The sequence below is a fragment of the Argopecten irradians genome, chromosome 7 (assembly GCF_041381155.1).
Source record: "Argopecten irradians isolate NY chromosome 7, Ai_NY, whole genome shotgun sequence".
NCBI lineage: Eukaryota > Metazoa > Mollusca > Bivalvia > Pectinida > Pectinidae > Argopecten > Argopecten irradians.
This window is the reverse complement of record NC_091140.1, coordinates 26,448,505-26,472,759: the sequence shown is the minus strand read 5'-3', so window position 1 is coordinate 26,472,759 and position 24,255 is coordinate 26,448,505. Positions and strand designations below refer to the sequence as shown.

The following is a 24,255-nucleotide window of genomic DNA, read 5'->3' as shown; positions in this document are numbered from 1 at the left end:
TACACATTAATTGTTCGTCTCGTCGAGATCTAGAAATAGAGTCCATGCGTGGTCCTTCAATATTCGACTCGGTCATGGTCGCTTCATTTGACTGTCTCTATAATATTAGACTGATGTCACCAACATTAGGTCCCATTGCTGAAAGTTATACCACCACTATAAAATTAACTTAAAGAATCATCGATTGTTTAGCGGCTATGTCTCGTACGTGTACGAGGACCTGGATGTAAACATTCTTTGACCTCAGGCTATCTGTACCGGGCCAGTGATTGACAGCGCAGCTACGTATACGCAGTAGCATACGAGGTGTGATACCCCCGTGGCTAGGTAGGACTGACCCGGGGTTCCCGCTCTGGGCAAGTTTGATTGACACAAAACTCTGAATTTTACAGAACGCGCTTAATATATTCGGACACTTTGAGTTTAACCGGACAACTCTGACTTTCACAGAACATGCTGAGTTTAATCTGACACGCTGAATATAATCGGACACGCCTAGTTTACAATTTTCACATTGAATATAACCGAACATGATGAGCTTAATCTGACCAGAAACATATATGTTTCTGATCTGACACGCTGAATTTAATCTTACACTCTAAGTTTTCGGTCTTCACTCTGAATATAATGTAACACGCTGAGTTTTCGTTTACAATTCAGAATATAACCTGACCATACTGAATATAATCGTGACACGCTGAAAAACTCAGAGTTGTTGGTTAAAACTACCCAAAAACGAGGAAATTCAGAGTTTTATATTCACCAGTGTCATAAGTGCGGACTCGTGTTTAAAGTATTAACATGATTGATATTGTAGAGGCCCATTACAAACACGATTTTTATAAACAACACTATATCGTACAATTTTTGGGATTAAACTTTTTTTTGTCCTGCTAAAGACTAAATATGCATAATCTATATTCAATCCAGTGGGGTTTCTTGGTCCATACATCGAGCTTTGTGTGCTGAAATTTTCACGAAATAAACACTAAACAATAGGATAGCTCTTAATTTTTGGCATACTCCTGAAATCCTACAGTGCCCAGTCGGAGAGACCGCAGAGAGCAAATTGTTCTCTCTCAACTCCGAACTGGACACATTTATTTTACACATTCCTATATAGCTATCTATTGAGAGGGGAGAATCCTCCTACATGCTATGCATGCGATTCAAATCTCACAGTGGAACATATTTTAGTGCACTGTATTGATTTTAAACATATACATATACATTTTATTCCGTGTCGTGAAAAACAATCGTATTTTAAAAAAAATATGAACGTTTTATCATCTAATAATCGTACCAACTCAACAATTCATCGTTCCATCAATAGTGTGCGTATGTTTTCTGATGTGTTTTAGCCAAAACTAAATTATCCCATGTAATGTTTTTGATAAAATTAACATAATTTTATACAATCTTTGTTTTAGTACTTACTTGCTTTTTTCTTATTCTGATATTTAAGATGCAATCATTGATGTGTAGTTTGGCCCTAAATAACCTTAGTTGTCGAAGGGCCATAAGACTAAAACAATCAAGCAAAAACAATATTTTAAAAAACTTGAATTAATTCTGTGAATTATCTTCAGCTCACATCTCAATCGGTTTGGCGTCTTCTTCATATATGGAACACACTGGTTGATAAAAGTGATTTTCGAAGTAGACTACTGAAAGTATGAAAATATTCTACACGTAGGAGTCGACTTGTTAACAATCAGCGTAATAAAATAAAATTTAAAAAATGTCGAATGCCATGTTAAGGTATCTGTTATTTTGTCAGGTGATCCACGCCAGATTCGGGACGAAGGCTCATGTAGTGTTCTATTGCTTCTCACTGCTCACCAATGTGGTGTCATTAGCAACCATAGTTGGGAAAGCAACCCTTATTGCATTGGCGACATTATTTGGATCCTACTCTCTGATAGGTGGATTAGGGACCACGTTCTATGTGTCAAACTTCAATCTATGTTTAGCTTTTGTAATCTTCACTGTATTTTTCATAAATGTTCTTTACACAAGTATCGATGAGTTTCCTAGTTTGGGCGATATATCTAAAATGTACAAAATTGTCTCTTGCGTGGAAGAATCCCTGGAAGACAGTTTTATGACGTTCCGCTTAGAAAGAGGAATAGTGTTAGGGATAGTGGGATATTTTGTGTCATCATAACATACTGTTACCAATCCGCATGGCAAAGTAGAATCGCCTCCAAGCCGATGCAGGGAGTGTTGGGCTTCATCTTGGCAGGCCTGATGTGGGTAACGATCCCGTTCGCTATGGTGAATACAGCAGGGATGGCTTACATCACGCTCAGTGTCGAAGATGGAATCAACCTCTTGACCGAAAGGCAAATTGATGAAGGTAAACATAAGACATTCTTGCTGATAAATTACAACAAAATTACGAAATCCAAGTATTTAGTGCTCACAATTGAATCACAATTGCAACTTAAGTCTACATACGATGTCTTTGGATTGTTGAAAGAAACAGCATCATGTGATTTATGTCCTATTTTACACATCACATGTACATTTATATCATTTATTGAATCAATAAATTCAAGAAAAAAGTGAAATACATATATATAATTGTATATGTTAATGTTAGGCCGTGTGGCACCTTTTATCGTCGAGAGACTTCTTGGACCAGTCGTGGGGATCGTGCTCCTGAGTATGGTGTCCATGGCAATAATGTCGACGGCGTCAGGAGAGGTTATTTTTAAAATTTAAGTCCGTCCATTCAGGCAATTCTCGCAATTAAGACACACCCTAACAACAAAGCAACACACAGCTCTACTCATGACTAGCTATTCAATTAGCCAATTTCATGTGTATCGGAAAGCCATGGAAATGGAATAGACAACGAGAATGCATTTATGTTTTACATATTTTCATATATACAATATAGATTCTACATTTCTGAAGAAAGTTGTTTGTGCACATTTAAATATCACAACAGGCACTATCAGTTAACTTTCAGAAGAAATTTGCCGTCTTCAAAGTGTGTTTTATGTGGTAAGACTACCCAATCAAGCGTCGACTGTACTGATCTATGTCACTGTTCAAGCGTCAGTAGTTGTGATCTGTACGCCCAAGATAATCCGGCCGCCATATCATCCTCGTCTCATGGCAGATCCTCATACACATGCTCTGTTCATGGGGCATACAGAAGTTACCAAGACAGCCTTATCAACGTCAAGAGCTGTTATACAGTATGGGTAATCATTGCTGTAATACCATTCGGACTTATCATATTTGCTATGGGATGCCGCTCTACTGGATCGTCCTCTTCGGCACCATTCTTGCAATGCCGTCCTTTCCGTCTGTCGTCTTAGCCGTGATGTGGGTCAAACAAACGTCAGAAGGAATGATTGCAGGTAAATGACATGATGTGAACGTGGGTTAGTGGTTGATATTGTGATGTTATAACTTTATTCCATGGAAATCGCAAAACAGCAATTAATAGTTTTCCAATCTTTTACATTATCAAGGAAGTGACTTTCAAATTACAGTTATGCTATCTCTTTCTCTTTCTCTCCGTCTTGCTTTATTTCCTTTTTTTGGTTTACAAAATATAAATGAAAGTAAAAGAAACATGATTTTCCCTTTGGCAATTTTCTTTGAACTTATTTCGATACTATGTGAAAATCCTTTTCGGCATATTCCCTTTTCATTCATGTGATATAACAAAAAGGTTGAGGGACAAACGAAAATCTAATCGTAAAACGTTTTCTTGTTTCATGTAGTATAGTTGGCTTGGTTACCGGTATAACAGCTGTATTGATAACAGCATCCATGTATGACGATGGTATTAGCAACTTCGTTATCAATACGTCACAGGATTAATCTATTATGGCGGGAAGCCTTTGTAGCTTTTTCATCAGCCTTACGCTTTGTGTAACTGTGTCTTCACGCACACACAAAATCAAGTCAGAGACCAACGCTGACACGGAATGGCAGAATTTGTACGATATTGATAATCTACTAAGTCCATGGGAACAGAAGTATCGGGAGGAGCTGAGACAGCATGTGTATGACAAAAGGCCTTCGTATGATCAAATGGCCGCCACTTTCAGTCGGGCCAAGGCAACCGCTTAAGTAAGTGGGAGCGGACGTATACTACTATTCGCCATTGTTATACCAGGTATCATGGCGAGTTTCCTTGTACTTGAGGAGACTCAGTTTAAAGCCTGGGTGTAAATGACTTGGACCGTGCTTATGGGGATCGTAGCGACTGTAGCGCCACCTATTGAAGAATTTATGAAGATAAGAAAACAGCGTCGTAAAAATAAAGCTCGCGAGGAGATAAAGGTGATGGTGTGTGATTAAGGTTGCAACACTGCACTTCATAGACTCAATGTCGTTACTTTGTTACTTCACTAAATCATCATGCTAAAAGTAAAATATAATGTGTATTTTCTCGTTGGTCTTTGATGTTTGGCTTGATTTAGGTTGTTGGTCCCATGGCTCGTGTTAAAATGAAGAAGGACTCGAATTTTGTGTCAAAGTTTATTTTCTTGGTATCATACATATTTACATATGCATATTTTATACAGTATATGTCGTGCCTGACATTGTGAGCCCAAAAGGGGCCACACACAAATGGTGTGTGCCAGTGTGTTTGACCCCCTCTATCGCTGATCAGACCTTATGTACATGTACCCTATGTGAATTTGTGCCTACGTGTAAATGTCAGGTAATACAGATTAGTGCAAGATAGCCTTATGAAAGTGACAGGCATTACACGTAAGTACAGCATAACATAATGGGAGTGACAGTTAGGAAGCTATATAAGACTGATGGTTGACCCAAGGATATTACTATAGCCATTTACATTTCTGAAATATGTCCTGAAGATTATTCACATTAGTCAACCTTATCATCAAATTATATATCACATATAGCTTACTTTAAATTAAATTTTCATGTCAAGGCATCCTAATAATACAAAAATAACGACTTTCTCTCAGAGTTTCATGTGTTGTTAAAGAAATTGAGTCTGCATTGCTTTCTGAGGCGGTTTTATATCCTCTTGTGCTACCTTCTCGATCTATGAACGAACAGTATGGTTTGGTCCCTGATGTTTTTTTTGTCTCGGATTTTGAAAATCTTGATCATATTCGCCCTGTTTCTTATATATTTCGACGTTCGTAGACCTAGTTTCCTGACACGTTCCTTATATGGTACTTTTTAATGTGATGGTACTGCTTTTATTGATCTGCGTTGTATGTTATCCATTATGCATTTGTCAATTGGCAACATTAGAAGACACATTTTGTTCCATTATAATTGGCGGACTCGTGAAAGTGAAGGTACGCAAAACTATTATTTCTGTCAGCTTTAGACGCTACAGCATTGCATTGAACAGTACATTTGAGAAGATTGTCAATCGGGATTCCTACATCTTATTCTGTAGTTACTCTTGATATTGTGGTTGTGGTATCTTGTGATGTACCATTATAATGATGGTTGTCTCGGTTGTTTTCAATTTGCAACAACTTATATTTATCAGTGCTAGTATTCAACGTCATAAGCAATGTTGATGAATGAATTAATATATCCAACATGTGAAGATTGATAAGTTGTACAACTCAAAAAGAATCAAAGAAAAAAAAGATAAGAAAAAACCAACATAAGTACAATGAGTTAAAAATTCGAATTATTAACTGTCAATGATTTAGATTTCTACGATTGTAACTACTGCTATTTCAGAATTGACAACCGGTGTAACCAATACACGAGTGCTGGCTTCATATTATACATTGTCTTCAATTTGCATTGCTTTTACAAGAGTCACAGATACAGCTGGTTATAGAAAGGGTTTCAAGCTTTACCAGAAAGCCAAGTTCTTTACACATATTTTGCATTTCTTGACACAACAACCAGAATTTATGTGGAGTTATTCCTTGGCTGAAGTCCATGAAACCGTGATAGATCTATCCGTTCTCTCCATTTGATTTCTGAAGTTTCACATATTGTTTTTTTCACTTAATATTTCCAGGCAGCTTTAATGGGGAAATGTCCAAAGTATATAAAACTGTTGAGAAATCCTTCAAGGCCGCATATAAATACTGTTTGTAAAAAAATTCCGGAATAATTTGTCATTTGTACCTTAATTTTGTCATTTGGATAATAACATGATGTCCGAAATGAGCTTAATTGTGCCCTTCAGAATGTCTGGTATGTGCCGCTACTTGCTAAATGGGTAGTATACCGTTTTCACAAGATGAATATTTAGTACATTTCTTTATTTATGTATTATTTTCTGTAAAACTCTTCAATATTGGAGGAAATAAAGGAAATAATAATAATAACTACTATTCTTTCATATCTACGAGTGTAATACTGGCTGGTCCAGGGCAATACATTCATGCCGCCTGAGGCTGTATTGCATGGCTACCCATGCAATAAAGCTTCGTGACGTCACGGCGTCAACAAAATTTCTATTTCTTCGGTAAAATTTAAACATTTTTTCACAAATTTGACTGGTTTTACTAAAAAAAAAGATGCAAACAACGGAACTTTTGTTGAAATTATCACGTAATTTTTCATGTATGAAAATTTGACTTTCAGTCGTGGATATCTTCGAATATATTTCAAAATGTCGGGATATAATAGTTGTAAAATTGCAATAAAACGTCGAGGTATGAAAGATCAAAGTACTGAAAGTACTAAATGGCTCGGTCTCAATGATTGGAGAATATATTTCTAAAGTCAACACTTTTTTTGGATATTAAGAAAAAAATTTTGCTTGTATTCCTTCCAGTTTGGACTTTTGAGGATTCCTTGGACACCAAGGTGTTAAATAAGAAACACATACTAAACTCTTGGGAGCCCATTCTAATATTTCCTACGATGTTATATGCCAAATGATTTTATAGCATCTTTAACCTTTTCCTTGTTATTCTCATCAAGTTCCTGGGACCAAAGTATCAGTTAACAAGTATTGTTTTGCAGCAGTGACAGACAAGAGGCATATTTTTCTATGCCAAAATGTCTTAAATATAGAATATGTCAGTCCTCTAGAAGACTTATCAATATAGTCATACCATTTCTAAATGAATTGGTCAATTGGTCTACTTTTAACAAGTTTTTGTAATTATTCTTTTGTAAAACAGCAAGTTGATTGATATATCCAAACATGATTTAAACTAGCTCTGGATAAAATATCTTAAACATCTTACAGCCATTTAAAAAATGTCTGGTCTATTTTCATGTAAAGTATACATTATGTCAAAAAGTAATCATTCTACATTTTATTCCAATATCAATTGGGTATCTTGTTAGCTCGCCATAGACCATGAATTATTTAATACACTTTCTTAACTTGAGGAAATTAGAAATGATTTTTTCTACAATATTTGTATATTCAAATCCCCATACTTCTGACGAGTATAATAAAACTGGCATTACAAGTGACTAAATATTTTCAGTTTAAAATCAACAGGAAGAGATACATTCCTTTGTTTTTAAAAAAAATAGTAGACACTGATTTAATTGTTTGTTCAGCAGTTTGTCCTTTACTTTAAAAACGCTACCATTAATGTTTAAAAATATACCTAGATATGTATACCCTAGCCTTCTTATCAAAATAATTCTATATCCCATAACGTAAACTGGTGTTGTTGGGCCAATTTACATTTTGAGAACATTGCAACTTTTATCTTTCTGATATTAGGTTATAATTTCCATGTAATGCAATATTGTTCAAATCCGTTTAACATTTGTTGCAGAACAGTGTCATCGGCATATAAAATGATAAAAAGTTTGGGATACATTTCAATATTATCTGTAAATAATTTGTCAATAGTTGTCAGACAATTAACATTTTTTTTCCGCCAGATAAGATTCCAAGGTAGATTGAAAATAGGAAAGGAGATATAAATAAGGTACCATACTGTGCATGTATATGTTCAATGTAAATAGACAATGTAAGCTGATCTTGCAGAATTGCCTTACAGTGTTATAATAAATGCAGTATGTCTCATTGCATTGGATGTAATCGATTTAAGGGCAGTTCATGTGGTGACCGAAAAAGGTAAAATCACCACTTTCAGAGTGATCAGAGAAGATTGATAGTCAAGGAGAGAAAACATAAAACAACCTGTGTTATGCAAATTAATACTTAATTTACTTTGAATAAATTGTGCCGAAGATGATGATTAGTGTATTATTAACCATAATCTAAATATGTTTTCTAAAAATATTAACAACTAATGTCATATTGTGTTATAAATTTAATGTTTTATTTATTCTTTTTATTTCAATCATGTACGTGTCATAAAAATAAACAAATTCCAAGTATATGCTTAAAGCATATTAAAGACATTCTGTAAAACATAAGGAAACAATAAATGTATTAACAGAGTAATTACTGAAAAGGCTAATATCATATAATTAAGCATTTTTTTTTATAAATAACAATACCAGTTTAGAGTAAATATTATTGAAATTTATTTCCTGTTCCAACATTCTGAAACAAAATGGTAAACACATGATCACTAAAAGACAAATTGTGGCAATTTATAATACTTATTTGGTAAATGTTACTTGATGCAAGACTGAATGGACTTTGTAAATGACAACACACATTGCAAAGACAAATATATAAAAGATGTTCTTGAAGTAAGACTTAAGGAATCAGCAGAGAGTACGGAGACAAATACAGAACTGAAACAAAGCGATTTTGTGGCATCCTGTTAATCCAAATAAAAATTAAACGAATTATTATCAAAACAGTCAACTTTTTCTTTCTATGTCTCGACATTTTGGAGAATTCACAAAACACTCCCAAAGTCTACTTGATGCCATAATATAGGTATTGATATTAGAATCATTGATGATTATGATGCAATGATATACATATTATACAGTTGTTTCTGATATTAGCTGTATGTCGTATATAAAATGCCCTAAAAGTTTTATGTCGCGAAAAAAATGTCCTTTTTTTGCCCAGCGCCCTGCCCTTTTCAAATCCTAGCTGGAACACTGTGTTGTTCTTTAGTCCTCCTGTTCTTTAGAGTTTTGTCCTTCATAAATTGATTGTAATACAGCAGTTGTCATATAATTATGTATCTGATAATGTGCACAAAGAAGTATAAGTATACGCATATGCATGTGTCCATGGGCACGGTGATAAGTTTATTTTGCCGATTAAAAAGTTCAAAGAACTAGTATTGTTCATACCCAAAGATGTAATCGCACTAAAAACAGTGATCATAAAAACAGTGATCGTGTAGGCTTTTGTGTGATTGAATTTGTAAGACTGTGCTAGGTGGTAGAGATTAGTTCCGCTCGAGTGATCACACAATGCAAGTGAGAATCGGGAGTATGTTTATGTAAGTTTTAATTGCTAATCTCTGATGATCGTTGATAAAATATAACTCAGGATAATTGCTAAACATTTAACAGTTTTCTTCACGTTTGTTGTAGATTGAAACGGTGTGTTCTTGTTTCTCCCACTTTTTTATAAAACATAGGGGCAGTTATGTTGTGACAGCAGTTAAAGTCTGCTTCACATATCCCTTACCTGGATTTTACCTTTGTTCTCCCACATTACCTGGATTTTACCTGTGTTTTCCCACATTACCTGGATTATACCCGTGTTCTTCCACATTACCTGGTTTTTACACAATGTTTAAAGTTATCTAATTTCATCATTATTTAAACAACATTTACATATCATATACCATTTTCATCAGCTAAGTCTATAAAAGACAGTTATGATAAATATGAGGAGATGTCTTATAGTTTGGAATTTTTTGAGTGAAGAATCAGTAATCAAATAATTAGCATACATTGTATGTAGGTATTTGTAAATGGCCACATAAGCTGACTTTTTTGATTATTAAGTCATAAAATGGATGAAAAGTGAATACATTTAAGATTTTGCTAATAACAAAAAAAGTGTTCAGACTAGCATCCAAGCTGTATGTTATAAGTATATAAGGATATAAGAGAGGTTTGACTATCACAGTTCCCAATCAACCACCAACATGGAAAACTCACAGATTCAAGTGAAGTTTCTTAATAATTAATTTGGAAGACAGAACATTGCTTATAATGGCTACATCTACTATGTGAAGAACAGCAGAGGAGAATGCACCTCTGAAGATATTGAGTACCCGCAACAACCTCCCTACAGGAAATGGCCGCCACTCCCACAACCATCCTCAGGACCATGCCAAGATCACGGCCCTGGAGATTATGGAGAACATCTGTACCTGCTGAATAACATGGAGGTCCCATACCCAGGATTTACGAAGAAGAGGTTACCAAACTGCAAACTCATGACTGGAATAACGATACACTCTTCACCGTCCAACACCTACCAACATTTCAATCTAGCAAGACATTACTCTACAACGCCAGACGCACCCAGACTCCTCAACTACCAAAGACCATCCACGACATCAATATCGAGGGAAAGTGGACACAGACGACTACTGGAAAGGAATTCCTTGACGATGGTAACCAATCCCGCATCATAGCCATTGCGACATCCAGCAACCTCACTGACCTAGTGTATGTAAAAGAAGAGGATTGCACAACAAACTCAATAAGGTTGAACATTCCCACACAAATATCTACAGCATCATCCATCTGTTCCAGGAAATTCAGGCCAACAACGAGATTACACACACCCAACAAAGGACAAACCAGACCCAGAGCCAAACGGTACCGAACCATCCACAGCCGCCTTACCCAACCTTACCTTACATTACGGATATGAAAACTTGGCTTCTGAAGTAAAATGTCATGTATTTGAACTTGCGCAATCATTCATAAAGTCCATCTGAAGATTTTGAACATTACATAATTTTATAATATATAGTTTATCTTGTTATTATATACTTTGATGAATTCAATTATTGTTTATACCTATTGTATGAATGTCATCACCTGTAAATATTTCATGTTGATTGGAGAAGGCTTCTTAAGTTGAAATAACTTGTGCCCAATCCATTTGTTCTTTTATGACAATAAAATATGTTTAAATTCAAGTTTAAAGTCAAAAATATATGTTTTGATTTAAATGAGTTATCTCTTATTAATTAATGTTTTGTTGCATTTTAAGATAGTGTGATAAAATATGAAAACATTTACTCACAGTTAAATAGAATTGTAACTATTTGTAAAATTACAGGTAAAAAATCTACCTGTAAGAAACTACTTTATCAGAACTGACTACAATTGGTATGCCATTGTTCTCCAGTGTTTGAATAATTCTTTTGATCTCGAAAAAGTGGGAGAAAGTGGAACAAATCATTGAAACAGCTTTTTAAGTGCCGTTCTACGGTAGAATTATGAAAAAGAAATCGGCATTTTCATCGATCTACAAATGTAGTAGTCCAAAATAATCTCACTTCGAACATTTAAGTATGATTTTTTGTCATTCGGACCAAAAATTCACTTCGTTAATTACGTAGTTTATACTGAATATGTTATATATATTATCAGAACGTCAAGTTCCTGTAGACCTACATGTGATGAAAGAGGCTAAACTGTTTTAGTGACAACCTCTAAACGTGCTTTAATATGTAAGTGTGTATCTGATAATGTATACATGTGCTTATAAAATTATCGATAATTATGGATGCGGTAAATATTCATACCTTATTAACTGACGTAAGTTGGAAGATTACGCCACCTTGGACATTTAGAAAATGTTCATCGTCTGTCATGCGCTATTTGATCAGTTGACAAAGTTTATCCTAAATTTTCTTAGAGTTGTCTTTCTTCCATTGTGGATTTACACGTACATGTGGCATAACGCAGCCGTGATAAACAAATCTCCATTTCGTCCTGAAATTTATTTGCTCCCGAACTAATATGATTATAAGATGCAACTTGAAATCCGTAAAGCCAGGAGAAGATCACTCTCAGCTTAACCCACTTCACGTTATCATCATCGAATGTTTTCATGTGGATTGATGTTGTTATACCAGGGAGACAACCCGCACATATCATTTTCCCCCTCGTAGAAACATCACAGATAACTGATATCCTGTATCTTCATGTCCATTAAAGGGACTAAATCATTAGATTTACATAGATTTCTTAGGGTTTTTGACTTTCTACAAACGTTCTTATACCTGAAATTAGAATTAAAAATTACAACATTTAATTTGAACTATTGGTAATGTTTATCAACGTTAAAATATCGCCAAACACAACAAGAAATTGTATTTGTCGGCATTGACTGTTTACAACGGAAAGAACCGAGTGCATCTTTGAGTTCGAAATCGGGGTCGCTGAAATCTCATCCGGCTACATGTAGTGGATATAGATGTAATAACACCACTAAGAGGCAACTTATATTTTATCGGTTACATTGGCCTGATTAAGCGTAATAGCAGATACATTTACAGCGTATACCAGTGGCGTAGGAAGATGAAACGTAATTAGGGGGGGGGGGGACTGTTTGGAACCCCCTCTTCGCCCCGCACCCACAGGAGATTAATTCTTTAATTCAACACACAACCATATATACTTTATAAACTTTTTTCATATATCGTTAAGTAGACTCCTTGTACACATTTATAGAGAGTGGCGTCGCTAAAAGGAAATTAATGAATACGCAAATTGACATGCGAGCGCCGAAGGTGCGATAATTTAGTGTTTGGGGGGCCGAGAGTCTCCTACGAGAAAAAATATTACGATTTAGAATGGCTAAGATGAGTTTAACGATGCATTTTGATGAATTTGCGAGTGCCGAAGACGCTAGAATTTGGTGTTTGAGGGGTCCGGGGGTCTCCCCCGGGAAAAATATTACGATCTTGAATCTTACGATGCATTTTGATGAATGTGGGAACGCCCGAAGGCGCGAGATTTTGGTGTTTGAGGGGGTCCGGGGGTCTTCCCCGGGTAACAATATTACGATTTAGAATGGCAGTGATGAGTTTTAAGATGTTTATCTATGATTTTAAAGCGTTCTTAACATGATACTTTTTTATTTAAAGTTACCTGCACTTAGAAATGATTATTGTGAATGCCGTCATATCATTATGCAACTCTGCTGGATCTGAACATACCGGCTTCACACCATCGGCACATTGTTGTTTAACACAAAATGATAATGAATAATTGTCTTGCTAAGTCATATAAACAAATGAATCTTTTAAGAGACATTTTTTTAAAAATAGTACGTAGAATCACTTGATTGACATTTTTAGTCTAGTTCATGTGTATTGAATTTTTACTGTTAAACGTTTCAACATTATATGCATACATGAACGTTTAAGGAAATGCGCCACGCAGCGGAAAATTGTCTAAAATAAAGTACGAAAATGTGCAGGAGGACCCTTTTTTCTATCAAATGTGCAATTTTAGAACATTTCAGTTGGCAAAAATGGGGGGAGGCAAAAAGACATGTTTTTTGTTTGATTTAGTAACGTCCTATTAACAGTTATGGTCATGTAAGGACGGCCTCCCATGTATGCGGTGTGTTGCGTGTATGTTGTGCGAGTTGCGTGTTTTGGGAGACTGCGGTATATTCATGTTGTGTCTTCTTGTATAGTGGAATTGTTGCCCTTTTTATAGTGCGCTATCACTGAAGCATGCTGCACCAAGCAACACAACCCAGCCGGTCACATCATACTGACAGTAAACCAGCATACGTTCTGTGAAGCTTTACAGTATTTGATGGAAATATGACAAGAAGTGAGAGGTATTTTCACCCGTAAATTATGTATATATTATACATGAATACAGGTGTACATGTACATTATTAAGCAAACATATACATAGGTCTACAATGTATATATAAGGTTTATTTTTGCTTTGAATACATAAACGTACACATAAAATTTAGATATATAGTTAGGCTGATTTTTTAAGTAAATCAGACTGAAAAAGTTATATAACTAGTGACATGTAGGGGAATATTCATTAGACGGATAAGACTATAACTAGGTATATATAGGGAATGTCAATTAGACGGATAGACACTATAACTAAGGATATATAGGGAATTTCCATTAGACGGATATATATTATAACTAGGGCTATATAAGAAATGTTCATTAGACGGATAAAGATTTTAACTAGAGATATATACAATTGTAGGGAATGCCCATTAGACGGATAGACATTATAACTAAGGATATATATATATTGTCCCTTTAGTTTATCTGTATATTCTATATGTTTTCATTGTTTATGTTTTTGTGTACGTCCGTGACCGTCCTTAACATGTAATTTTATTTGTTCTTCCTGTGTCTTGACAAAGGGGCAGATCGCCTCGAAAATTTGACAATCTTTTGTCCACACTATTAAAATTACTTCTTTGCCCTATATTTACTACTTTAAGTAATTCGTATCCTACAGACATATGTCTATAATGATCCAGTGTTATATGGAAAATAACTGTTGATATTACTTCATTGACCCATATGGATATATACAATGTATAGGGAATGTCAAATATTGATATAATGATAAAAGAAATACACGCACTTACTTGATCACTAAACATGCCTATATTATAAGTTTTTCCCCATTTTTTCCTTATCATAAAGTCTATATATTAGGCCATTTTTTTAAAAGCCTAATGATATTGGCAGGTTTAGTGGAATAGTACCTAATATCATGACAAATGACAATAAAATAATGGTAGAAGCAAGTATAAAACCTTATATTATGATATAATGAAAACTCTTCTTTATGGCTACAAAAACCTGTACAGTATAGGATTACTTACACTTAGAAACTCTTCACAAAACTTCTGCATACGTTTCAACGTTTATTAGATTTAACACAGTAATCAGGAACCTGTAGTCGATAAATTTGTGTTTTCAGTCGATAGCAGATATGTCCAATAGACAGATGAGATTTCCTTCGATCGGATGTTTTGAATGCTCACGTTCGCGCATTCACATAGGGATTGTTTACACTCGCCGAAAGATAATAGTGACTAGGTCGTTCCTATTTGTTTTCAGTTTTCTCCAGTTTGAACAAAATGGTTATACAAACTTTTAAAGTTTGTTATTAACACAAAGTACACAACTTTTACAATTATTTTCAGTTCTATAATTCTTTTTATCTTTTATTATATGATTTTTTAACGATTTAGTCCCTTTAAATGCCGACTTAAAATGCATTGAGTTTATTTGACATGGACGCATAATGAGATTAATAAGTTTCTATATTTACCTTATTTTTATCTCAGACAATTAGCACAGCAAAATATACAAAGCTATAAGACGTTGTTTTTTGTTTTACATGAATCTATCATAAATCATTTGACAGATGGAATTTTATTTTAAATAATCGATTTATGAATGTTTACAGAAGATAAATATTACATGTATCATATTTATGTAAATTTGAAAACACCATATTGTTAATAAAAACTGAATTTATCAAAAAAAGAGAGCTAAAAACCAATAAAAATGATATGCCTTGTGTCATTTTTAAAGTTAATTTTGCAAAATTATTGAAAACTGTTTACGATCGTTATACAGATGTCGGTAAATACGAGTGTTGCAAATACTAAAGATCATATTAAATCACAAATACAATAAAAATCTCAAGCTGCTTCCGTCGTTAAAAGCTCATAAAATACTGATCAGAATATCGTATATCTTACATCCTAGATGCATATATAATATAAAGTGATAAAGGAATGTGTCAGACTTAGCCAGTCAAATCAGAGATATATCAATACATAGATTGGAAACTTCTTAATTGTCTTTGTTCCGGTTTATTCTCCATTGACTGACTATTTTTATATTATTGTTATCATACCTATAAATTATTAATAGTATATTGTGGTCTGATAAACATGTAGCTGGTGATTCACTGAAAGTTGTTTAATATGATTTCTATCAGCATGAACATAAACAATTTAGCTGTGTTTTTAGATAATACATTCAGAACTACATGTGCATTTCCTTTATCGATAGATAAGTTAAGATATTACGTTTTATTCCAAACATAGTACCTATACTATCTGAAAACTATTGAAACTTTGAAACACATCGAACTTACACTCTTTTATTAAACTATTTACGAGTATAAAGAACATCTGTCGATCTTAAAAATGGCGAAGTTGTCAATCTTTCTAAATATGTTTCTGGTGATAATAACGATACAACAGAATTACGCGTAGCTTGATACAGAGAGATCTTAGACTTAGAACTTACACATGGCCCACTCTAATGGATCACCATTTGAACCATAGATAAAAAAGACAAAAGAAAAGGGATATTTGTAATTTAGAGGAACCATGTCTAACAGTAAAGGATGAAAATGATAACGGTTTCCACAAAGGTTAACGTCTCATAACAAAGGATTTATAATGACCCCTTTATTACCTATTTGTTTGGTGTTTTTTTAGGGTGTGTTGTTTCATTTGATTTAGTCTTGCTTTACGATTGCACAAAACAGTAACTGAACAATTTAGCCACCAGTTTACGTATTGTACAAAAGATCTCTTTGTTTCAATAGGTGATAGGAAGGATATAGGAATATGCTAACCGAGGGTCACAAAATGTAGTAATAATAGAGGTTTATTGAGAGTTTTACATTTTGTAATTCCGAGAGCAACATGACGCTACCCAAATTTTAACACTTTTTGAAGATAAATGTAAAAAAAAGACAAATTCGTCGAGTGCTTGAATGCAGAATTTCCCCTAAAATTGCAATAACACATACAGTTTTAATTTCGTGATTACTTGTCATCAAAGCATATATTCATAAATAGAGAGCTTTAAATAATTTGTAGTTCAGTCATGTGTTTCGGCAGGTTCGAGTACCAGACATGGAACACCTTCTTATCATTGTTAAGTTAAATTGATAAATGTCTAGACACGATAGAAATAATAAAATCCATTTAATGAAATTTCAAACATGTTTTGAATTTATTTAGGTCACATGTCTCTCAAAAATATCCCTTTTAACAGTTATTTCACTTGTTTTACAATAAATGGTGTCAATTCCCTGGTATTTTTACAATTTTATTATTTCCATGTTAAGATAGAGATAACAGGCAACAGGAACAATTTACATATAAAATCTTCACATTTTCTTGCCATCATCTTAATTTTTATTCAGGATAATCTATAATGTAAACTGACAATTCTATATCACATATTTTAAATAGTTCCAATTTGGGTAGCTTTACGTTAGAACATATATATTCGTTCTATCCAAATATGAAAAGGTATTTTTCCTCCATATTTCAATGTAAATATCACAGATATCTGCAAATGAATTATCCAAATGTGAACATCGGGTGTTATTTCCAGCCTCGTGTCTGAAATCGGCGTTCAAATTCTACCAATACAGCCTCTGGCGACATCTCTGGCGACATGAGTTTCTTGCAAGGGATAAGCCAGTGTTATAACTGTATTTGTAAGAGGAGTTAGCAATTCTTTTAAGCATTGGCAGATCAAACGCTTGATACTTCTCGTTCGTATTTCATTATTTTTTTTATTTATTTACGATACATAACTATATATGTGACATAGAGATATCCATACCCAGAAGGAAAAATCAATAATGACATTTAAATGCATTTTCACAATTTAATCTTGAACACCCTTTGTCTTTCGAAAATCTTTGTTTGTTTACAAAAACAAAACAAAAACTTTGGACACGAAATGTACCATTTATATTTATACCCAATAGCAATTGTACCGATTCTAAATTCTACCGATTTAGGATTTCAAACGGTTGTAATAGTACATTATGTAACTATCTAAATGCATGTCCTTGCATCGATCGTTAAATACATGGCCATATATTTATAGCATTGATTAGAATATCCAACATATACTGTATTTACGCTGGTCAAATTCGTGAGTTTGTTAAAAGCATGAAGATAATTTATTAATTATATATTTTCGCGATTTGGCGATATTTCGTTAACTTGACTTTCCCAGAGAAGATGGTTATTTTTGTATAAGAGATACAATTAACAATGTAAATGAAAGGTTCCCCATATTCTTGCAAAATTTTATTACTTGCGAAAGTATGAATACTATATTTTTTGTATGAATAGGGTTACAATACCTCCCGCTTCCAGGTACCATTTACACCATTTCCCGTTGGGTATCAATATTTCGCCATTTTGGTAAATAAAGACGATTCAAATGTAGATATATAATTATATTAAGTAAATTTATGTCCATGCACTGTCATTTGATTATTAAGTAAGCCACCCATTTAACACTGTGTGGAATCGAATCAATAACAACATTTTAACAATATTTTCTATCAAGTCAATCTTTTTAATAAGCCCCACATAAATTGTCGCTCCTCCTAAGCACCGTACTGGAAAAAAGGGCCTGACTACCAATATGGAATGAAATTTCATTGCTTCAATATGAACATCCTCTTCATTTCTTACTAAAACTTTACTCTTCATTTTCTGTCATGATTACCAAATCATCACAAAAACGGCGAAATTAGCACCCCGGCGAAATATGGACATCCGCTATATATGGATGAATTATTTCTCCATATTTTGCGGTCATGCAAATGTCCCACGAAATCGTTAAAATATCATTCATGAGAAAATAACCGGCTATACGGCATTTCCACCAGCGTACATGGATACAATACGTATTATTATAATTACAAGTACATGTAATATTGGAATACTATTGATATCACAAAAGGTACAGAGTGTACTACATAATACAAAATATTATTTATTATTTTTCTCTCTTTATCATTCAGTACTTATATTTAACAATTAAAGGATTGTTGGATTGCATTTATTTGAGATATAAATGCAATCTGGGCGGGAGTTAACAAGAATAGCGCCCATTAGGGCGCTATGAATATTAATCTGCCACCCATATTGCATTTATATCTCCAATAAAAGCAATCTAACAATTCTTTTTATTATTATATTTCCATTTTACTTTCAAGTTCAAAGCAAAACATAATTTAGATGCGAGTGAACATTTGAATTTCCCGCTTCAGCCATTTAACCTCAACAGCCAAGTTCAATGTGATAAGATATAGTCCCTATCAAAAATTGAAAAGAAAAAGAAAAATTTAATGTTTTTCAATAGCTTTTTAGTTTACTTTCAATTATCCAGACATTTAAAAAGACTTTTTTTAAAGTTTTATAACTAAACTTGTCCATTCAACTACAATATCATTTTGCCCTTTCGGACTAACTTGGTGTCAGTAAACAAGAATCATATCCATTTATATAGACATTGCTAAACCGAGTCTTGGATGCATTTATTGGCTCATAATGTAGATCACGATTATCATTAGAGTATTTGGAGTCGCAATGGCAAAATGTAGATATAGAACGTTACACATATTAAATGATTTGACTGTTGGCTTCCATACATGACTTAAGTAAAGTCAGTGAGTCAGTGTAGTACAGTGTTGTGATATCAATCACACACGATCAATTTTATTTCCGTGCGAGCTTTATTTTTACGACGCTGTTTTCTTATCTTCATAAATTCTTCAATAGGTGGCGCTACAGTCGCTACGATCCCCATAAGCACGGCCCATGCCTGAGTCAATATCATCCAGGCTTTAAACTGAGTCTCCCCGAGTACAGGGAAACTCGCCATGATACCTGGTATAACAATAGCAAAAAGTATTATACATCCGCCCCCACTAACGTAAGCGATAAACTTAGCCCGACTGAAAGTGGCGGCCATTTGATCATACGACGGTCGCTTGTCATACACGTGCTGCCTCAGCTCCTCCCGATACTTTTGTTCCCATGGACTTAGTGGATTATCGATATCGTACAGTTTCTGCCATTCCGTGTCAGCATCAGTCTTTGATTTGATTTTGTGTGTAAGTAAAGACACAATTATACACGTTATCAGACTGACTATGAAACTACAACACGTTCCCGCTAAGATAGAGTAATCCTGTGAGGTGTTGATGGCGAAGTTGCTTAAACCGCCCTCATACATGGATGCTTTTAGCAGTGCAGCTGACACGCCGGCCAACAAACCAATTATACTACCTATAAGACAAAAATATGTATAGAATCAACATATCAATTAGTATACAACATAACAACTATGTATCGGGAAAGGTTCCCCTCCGTGACAATTTCCACTTGTACGGTACTTCTTACAATAAAAAAAACCCAAAAACTTAAATATTCAACATTTTTCTACGCAAAAATAAAAGAGGTAAATATGAATTACCATTTGATCTGTGTTTGTTTAGTAATGGCATTTGTCATAGGATAATGGATGATCACTTAATTTACCTGCGATAACCCCTTCAGACGTTTGCTTGACCCACAACACTACCAAGACCACGGCAGGAAAGGATGGTATAGTGAGAATAGCGCCGAAGAAGATGACCCAGTAGAGCTGAACTTCACTTGCGAATACAATAAGTCCGAATGGTATAATAGCAATGATCACCCATACTATACACCAGCCTTTGAAGTTGATGAGGCTGTCCTGGTAACTTCTGTATGCTCCGTGAACAGAGCATTTGTATGAAGAACTGCGACGTGATGACGGTGAGCCGACGGGCAGAATGTCTTCGGAGCATTGATTACAACTACTGACGCTTGGACAGTGACAGAGATCTGTACTGTCGACGTCTGATTTAGTAATCTTACCACACAAAACACAATGAGCCGATGGTAAATTTTTCCTGAAAATGAAAATGAAAGCTAAGCCTTAGGGGCAATATTGTTCCAAAAACGTAGACTAATTATTCGGCTTACTACACAAAATACAAATGCATCATATGATTACAGTATCAATATATAAATAGCATAGTAACGCATATTATTATACTACATTCAATGTTTACGTGAAGTTAAATTTTGCATATTTGTTGGACGAATTATTAAGTAAATTGTATTAAATCAACACAAAAAGTGCATTAAGTTTCTTAAAGAGTAATCCGTCGAAAATATAGCCGACAGGCAGCCATATTGGATTTTGATAGTTGAAATATGTTACCGCTATTTCTTAGAAAGTACAAAAGTGATTTCTCGGAAATTTAAGGTGTTTCTTTTCATTATAGATCCATTTGTCAATTGCAATTTGTGAATGAAAAGGAAAGAACATGGCTGAAAAGCAGCCATATTTGATTTGGGCATTTTTTGGATTTTATTCCTCAAATTAAACTTCTTATAAACTTCTTCATGGTTCTGAGTTCTGCATATTCATTTTGGAATAAATCCAATCACAACATCGCAGAGAATGACAATATTAAATTTGACTCTAACAATTGAAATGTGTTTTGCTAAGCAGTTTAAGAAGTTTGACTATGTGTATTTAATATTTCAAAGTAAAAGGGAAGAGCCAAAAACATCAGAGAAAAGACTCCTCTTTTTATGTTCGACAAATTATTCTTTGGTGGGCGCAAATATCTCTCTGGAACCTCTTGTTAATTTAGTGATGAGGCGTACCTGAAGGGTCGGATATAAATCTGGTAAAAGTCGTAAACAAGGATAGACGATATCGCCATGACCTCTCCTGACCCCGTCGACATTATGGCCATGGACAACATGCTCAGAATCATAATCCCGCCAGTAGGTCCAAGAAGTTTCTCGGCGATGAAAGGTGTCACAAGACCTTTTACATATAATTCAAATTTCAATGTTATCATCTTTGCTAGGTTTAGATAGGTATATTTAATAGATACAAAATAATAATAATAATAAGAGAATGTACAATTCCCTATGATGCGTCTCAGTACTCATTCGTTTTATAATTTGTATACACAACGGCAAATAATAAAATCAGACTGGAAGACGCATGGCAATGTAATAATATGTAATATATAAAATAATATATATGTTTATTTTTTGTAGAGAATTGTTTAGCATTCAAATAATTACCCTGATTTATTTGCCTTTCAGTCAAGAGATGGGTTCCATTTTCGGCACTGAGTGTAATATAGGCCATTCCCGCTGTATTCCCCATAGTAGACGGGATAGCTACCCACATCATCCCGGCCAAAATAAAGCCCCATACTCCTTGCATCGGCTTGGAGGCGATTCTACTTTGCCATGATGCTTGGTTACAATATGTAAGACTGGATGCTAGAATAAATCCCACTATTCCTAATATCATCCCACTTTCTGACCGGAAGGTCATTAAATTATCCCCCATTGACCCTTCGACACAAGAGATAATATTGTACATTTTAGATAAATCACCTAGATTAGGAAAGTCACTGACACTCGTGTATAGTATATTTATAAAGAATATAGTCATCACTATATACACTAAACTTAGATTAAAATAGGACACATAGAAAGTTGTTCCTATTCCACCAATCAGAGAGTAGGATCCAAATAGCGTTGCCATAATGAGAAGTGTGTATTCGTCCGACGCATTTTCAGTCAGTGTCTGGATAGTCGCCTTGGCAACGAGAACCAAGACTGACAAGGATACCAAATTGGTGAGCAGTGAGAAGCAACAGAAAACTATGTGGGCCTTCATTCCGAATCTGGCGTGGATCACCTGACAACATTACAGAGAAAAACAGTTTTTAGGAGGACAGCACAACATACGATATGTTCGAATAAGTAGTTTGAATGCTGCATTGAGGATCTATGGAATGGAATATCATTTGTTATAAAACGTAATTTTTTAAACAGATGTTACTTCACTTCATCAACAATGAAAGGTGGAAATGTTAATTAATTTCAATATTTCAAAGTAACTAAGTACTAAGTACACTTTCTTTTTACCTGTAGATATGTCTTAGCCCCGGGTGCTCGTGTCTTAAAATATACAGAAAATATCGGGAACATGAAGATGTTAAGAAGCACTCCTCCAGCAAACCAAAACGTTCCAAACACTCCAAGCTACAACGTAAGGAATATGTGAATTATATTAATTTTACCATAAAAACGTAACGACTTGTTCTCTCTTTCGTATTATTATTTGTACAACACCAATTCCGTTCGTTGTATTGAATTCCATTTTTGATTTGTATGTTTATGTTACAAAAATGATTTTAATCATTCTGAACCCTTCAACACATACTAGTGATATCATATTGTGTTAGTATATTTATGTATTATGTTAAAGTTATATGTGCCGTAACTGGGCGATAATTTTGACAATCTATTTTTTCATCATTAATTTATCAAAAACCATAAGGTTTGATGAATAAAGCTGTAAAAACCATTCAAATGGCTTCAGATGACTTATAAACGTTAGTTATAACACGGAAATTTTGTACTAAAAAATGTTGTTTTTATGCCTTAAATATGTTTTAATGAAAACATACCTGCAGAAGTCACTTTACAATTACTAAAAACATTGTAAAAATGTGTAATGAAATTGTAGACCACAATTTGGCTTCATGGTCTCACCGTATGTACTCATTTCATTTCACTATTGATGTAAACAAATGATTTTTGGCAGTACTGCCAAAAATCATTTTCAGCTCTTATTTGTACATGTGAAATTAAAACCAATGCATTGAAAGCACTGTAATTTTCAAAAAGTTGGTAATTTTTGGTGATGAATAGCATATTAAAAGCTCATCTTGATTCGTGAGTATAAAAAATACGGCACATATAACTTTAACAGCCCATTTAGACTGAAAACAGGCCTTCCTCACCTTAACGGCAAGTGTAGCACTCTGTATGATATCAGCCGGCCATAGTATCTGTGCCGCCACAGTTACCGCCGTAAGGCTGCTGCTGACGTCACCTCCGGCGTCAAACGCCGTGTCCAGGTTGTGTTCATCGTGATATACATGCTTCCTGATGGCGTTATGTACCAGAGAAATAATGAACGAAAATCCTCCGAATCCGAGGAGTATTAGTAGAGCTGACTCGTGCTTATTCAGAACTGCATTCGGTCTAAATAATGTAATTTGCATTTTATAATTCCAAGTAACAATCTGCAAAAACTTCTTGAACACATCAGGACGGAACATAAAATCACCCACGAATGTGGATGTGAACTGTATATCATATGTATATTGCAGTGTGGAAGCATCCAAAAACAATTTTTTAATGTCCAAATAAATATTCTTATATCCTCGAGGATCCAGGAACTACTTCTATTCATTTCGTAATATTCATTCCCGTACATGTCTTATAGAAATCGAAGGGTATGTATGCAACAACTGACGAAAAAGGTAGTTTGTTATACTGATGTACATAAAAATATCGAATAACTGTACAGTACATTGTGGTTGACTGTGTTGTTTTGCAGTTGGGCGTCAACCTCCCTGTAATCTTCAAAGGATATCTATACTGGCTTGTGATTGGTCATTTTTTTTCTTTCCTAAACTACCTTTAGTGTAATTATAACATAATCCAGGAATGAA

At 34.4% G+C, this 24,255-nt stretch overlaps 1 protein-coding gene across 1 annotated transcript in view; it reads right to left on the bottom strand.

Annotated features, from left to right (window-relative positions):
* Positions 1 to 16,886: 16,886 nt before the first annotated feature.
* Positions 16,887 to 24,255, bottom strand: part of LOC138327996 (uncharacterized) — a 30,832-nt gene continuing 23,463 nt past the window's right edge. Inside the window, exons 3-8 of the mRNA XM_069274547.1 lie at positions 23,539 to 23,782; positions 22,658 to 22,774; positions 21,800 to 22,427; positions 21,368 to 21,533; positions 20,204 to 20,601; positions 16,887 to 19,951 (exon numbers count right to left, since the gene is read on the bottom strand). Of these exons, the coding sequence (XP_069130648.1) occupies positions 19,359 to 19,951; positions 20,204 to 20,601; positions 21,368 to 21,533; positions 21,800 to 22,427; positions 22,658 to 22,774; positions 23,539 to 23,782 (2,146 nt within the window). The 3' untranslated portion in view covers positions 16,887 to 19,358. The remainder of the gene's footprint in view (positions 19,952 to 20,203; positions 20,602 to 21,367; positions 21,534 to 21,799; positions 22,428 to 22,657; positions 22,775 to 23,538; positions 23,783 to 24,255) is intronic.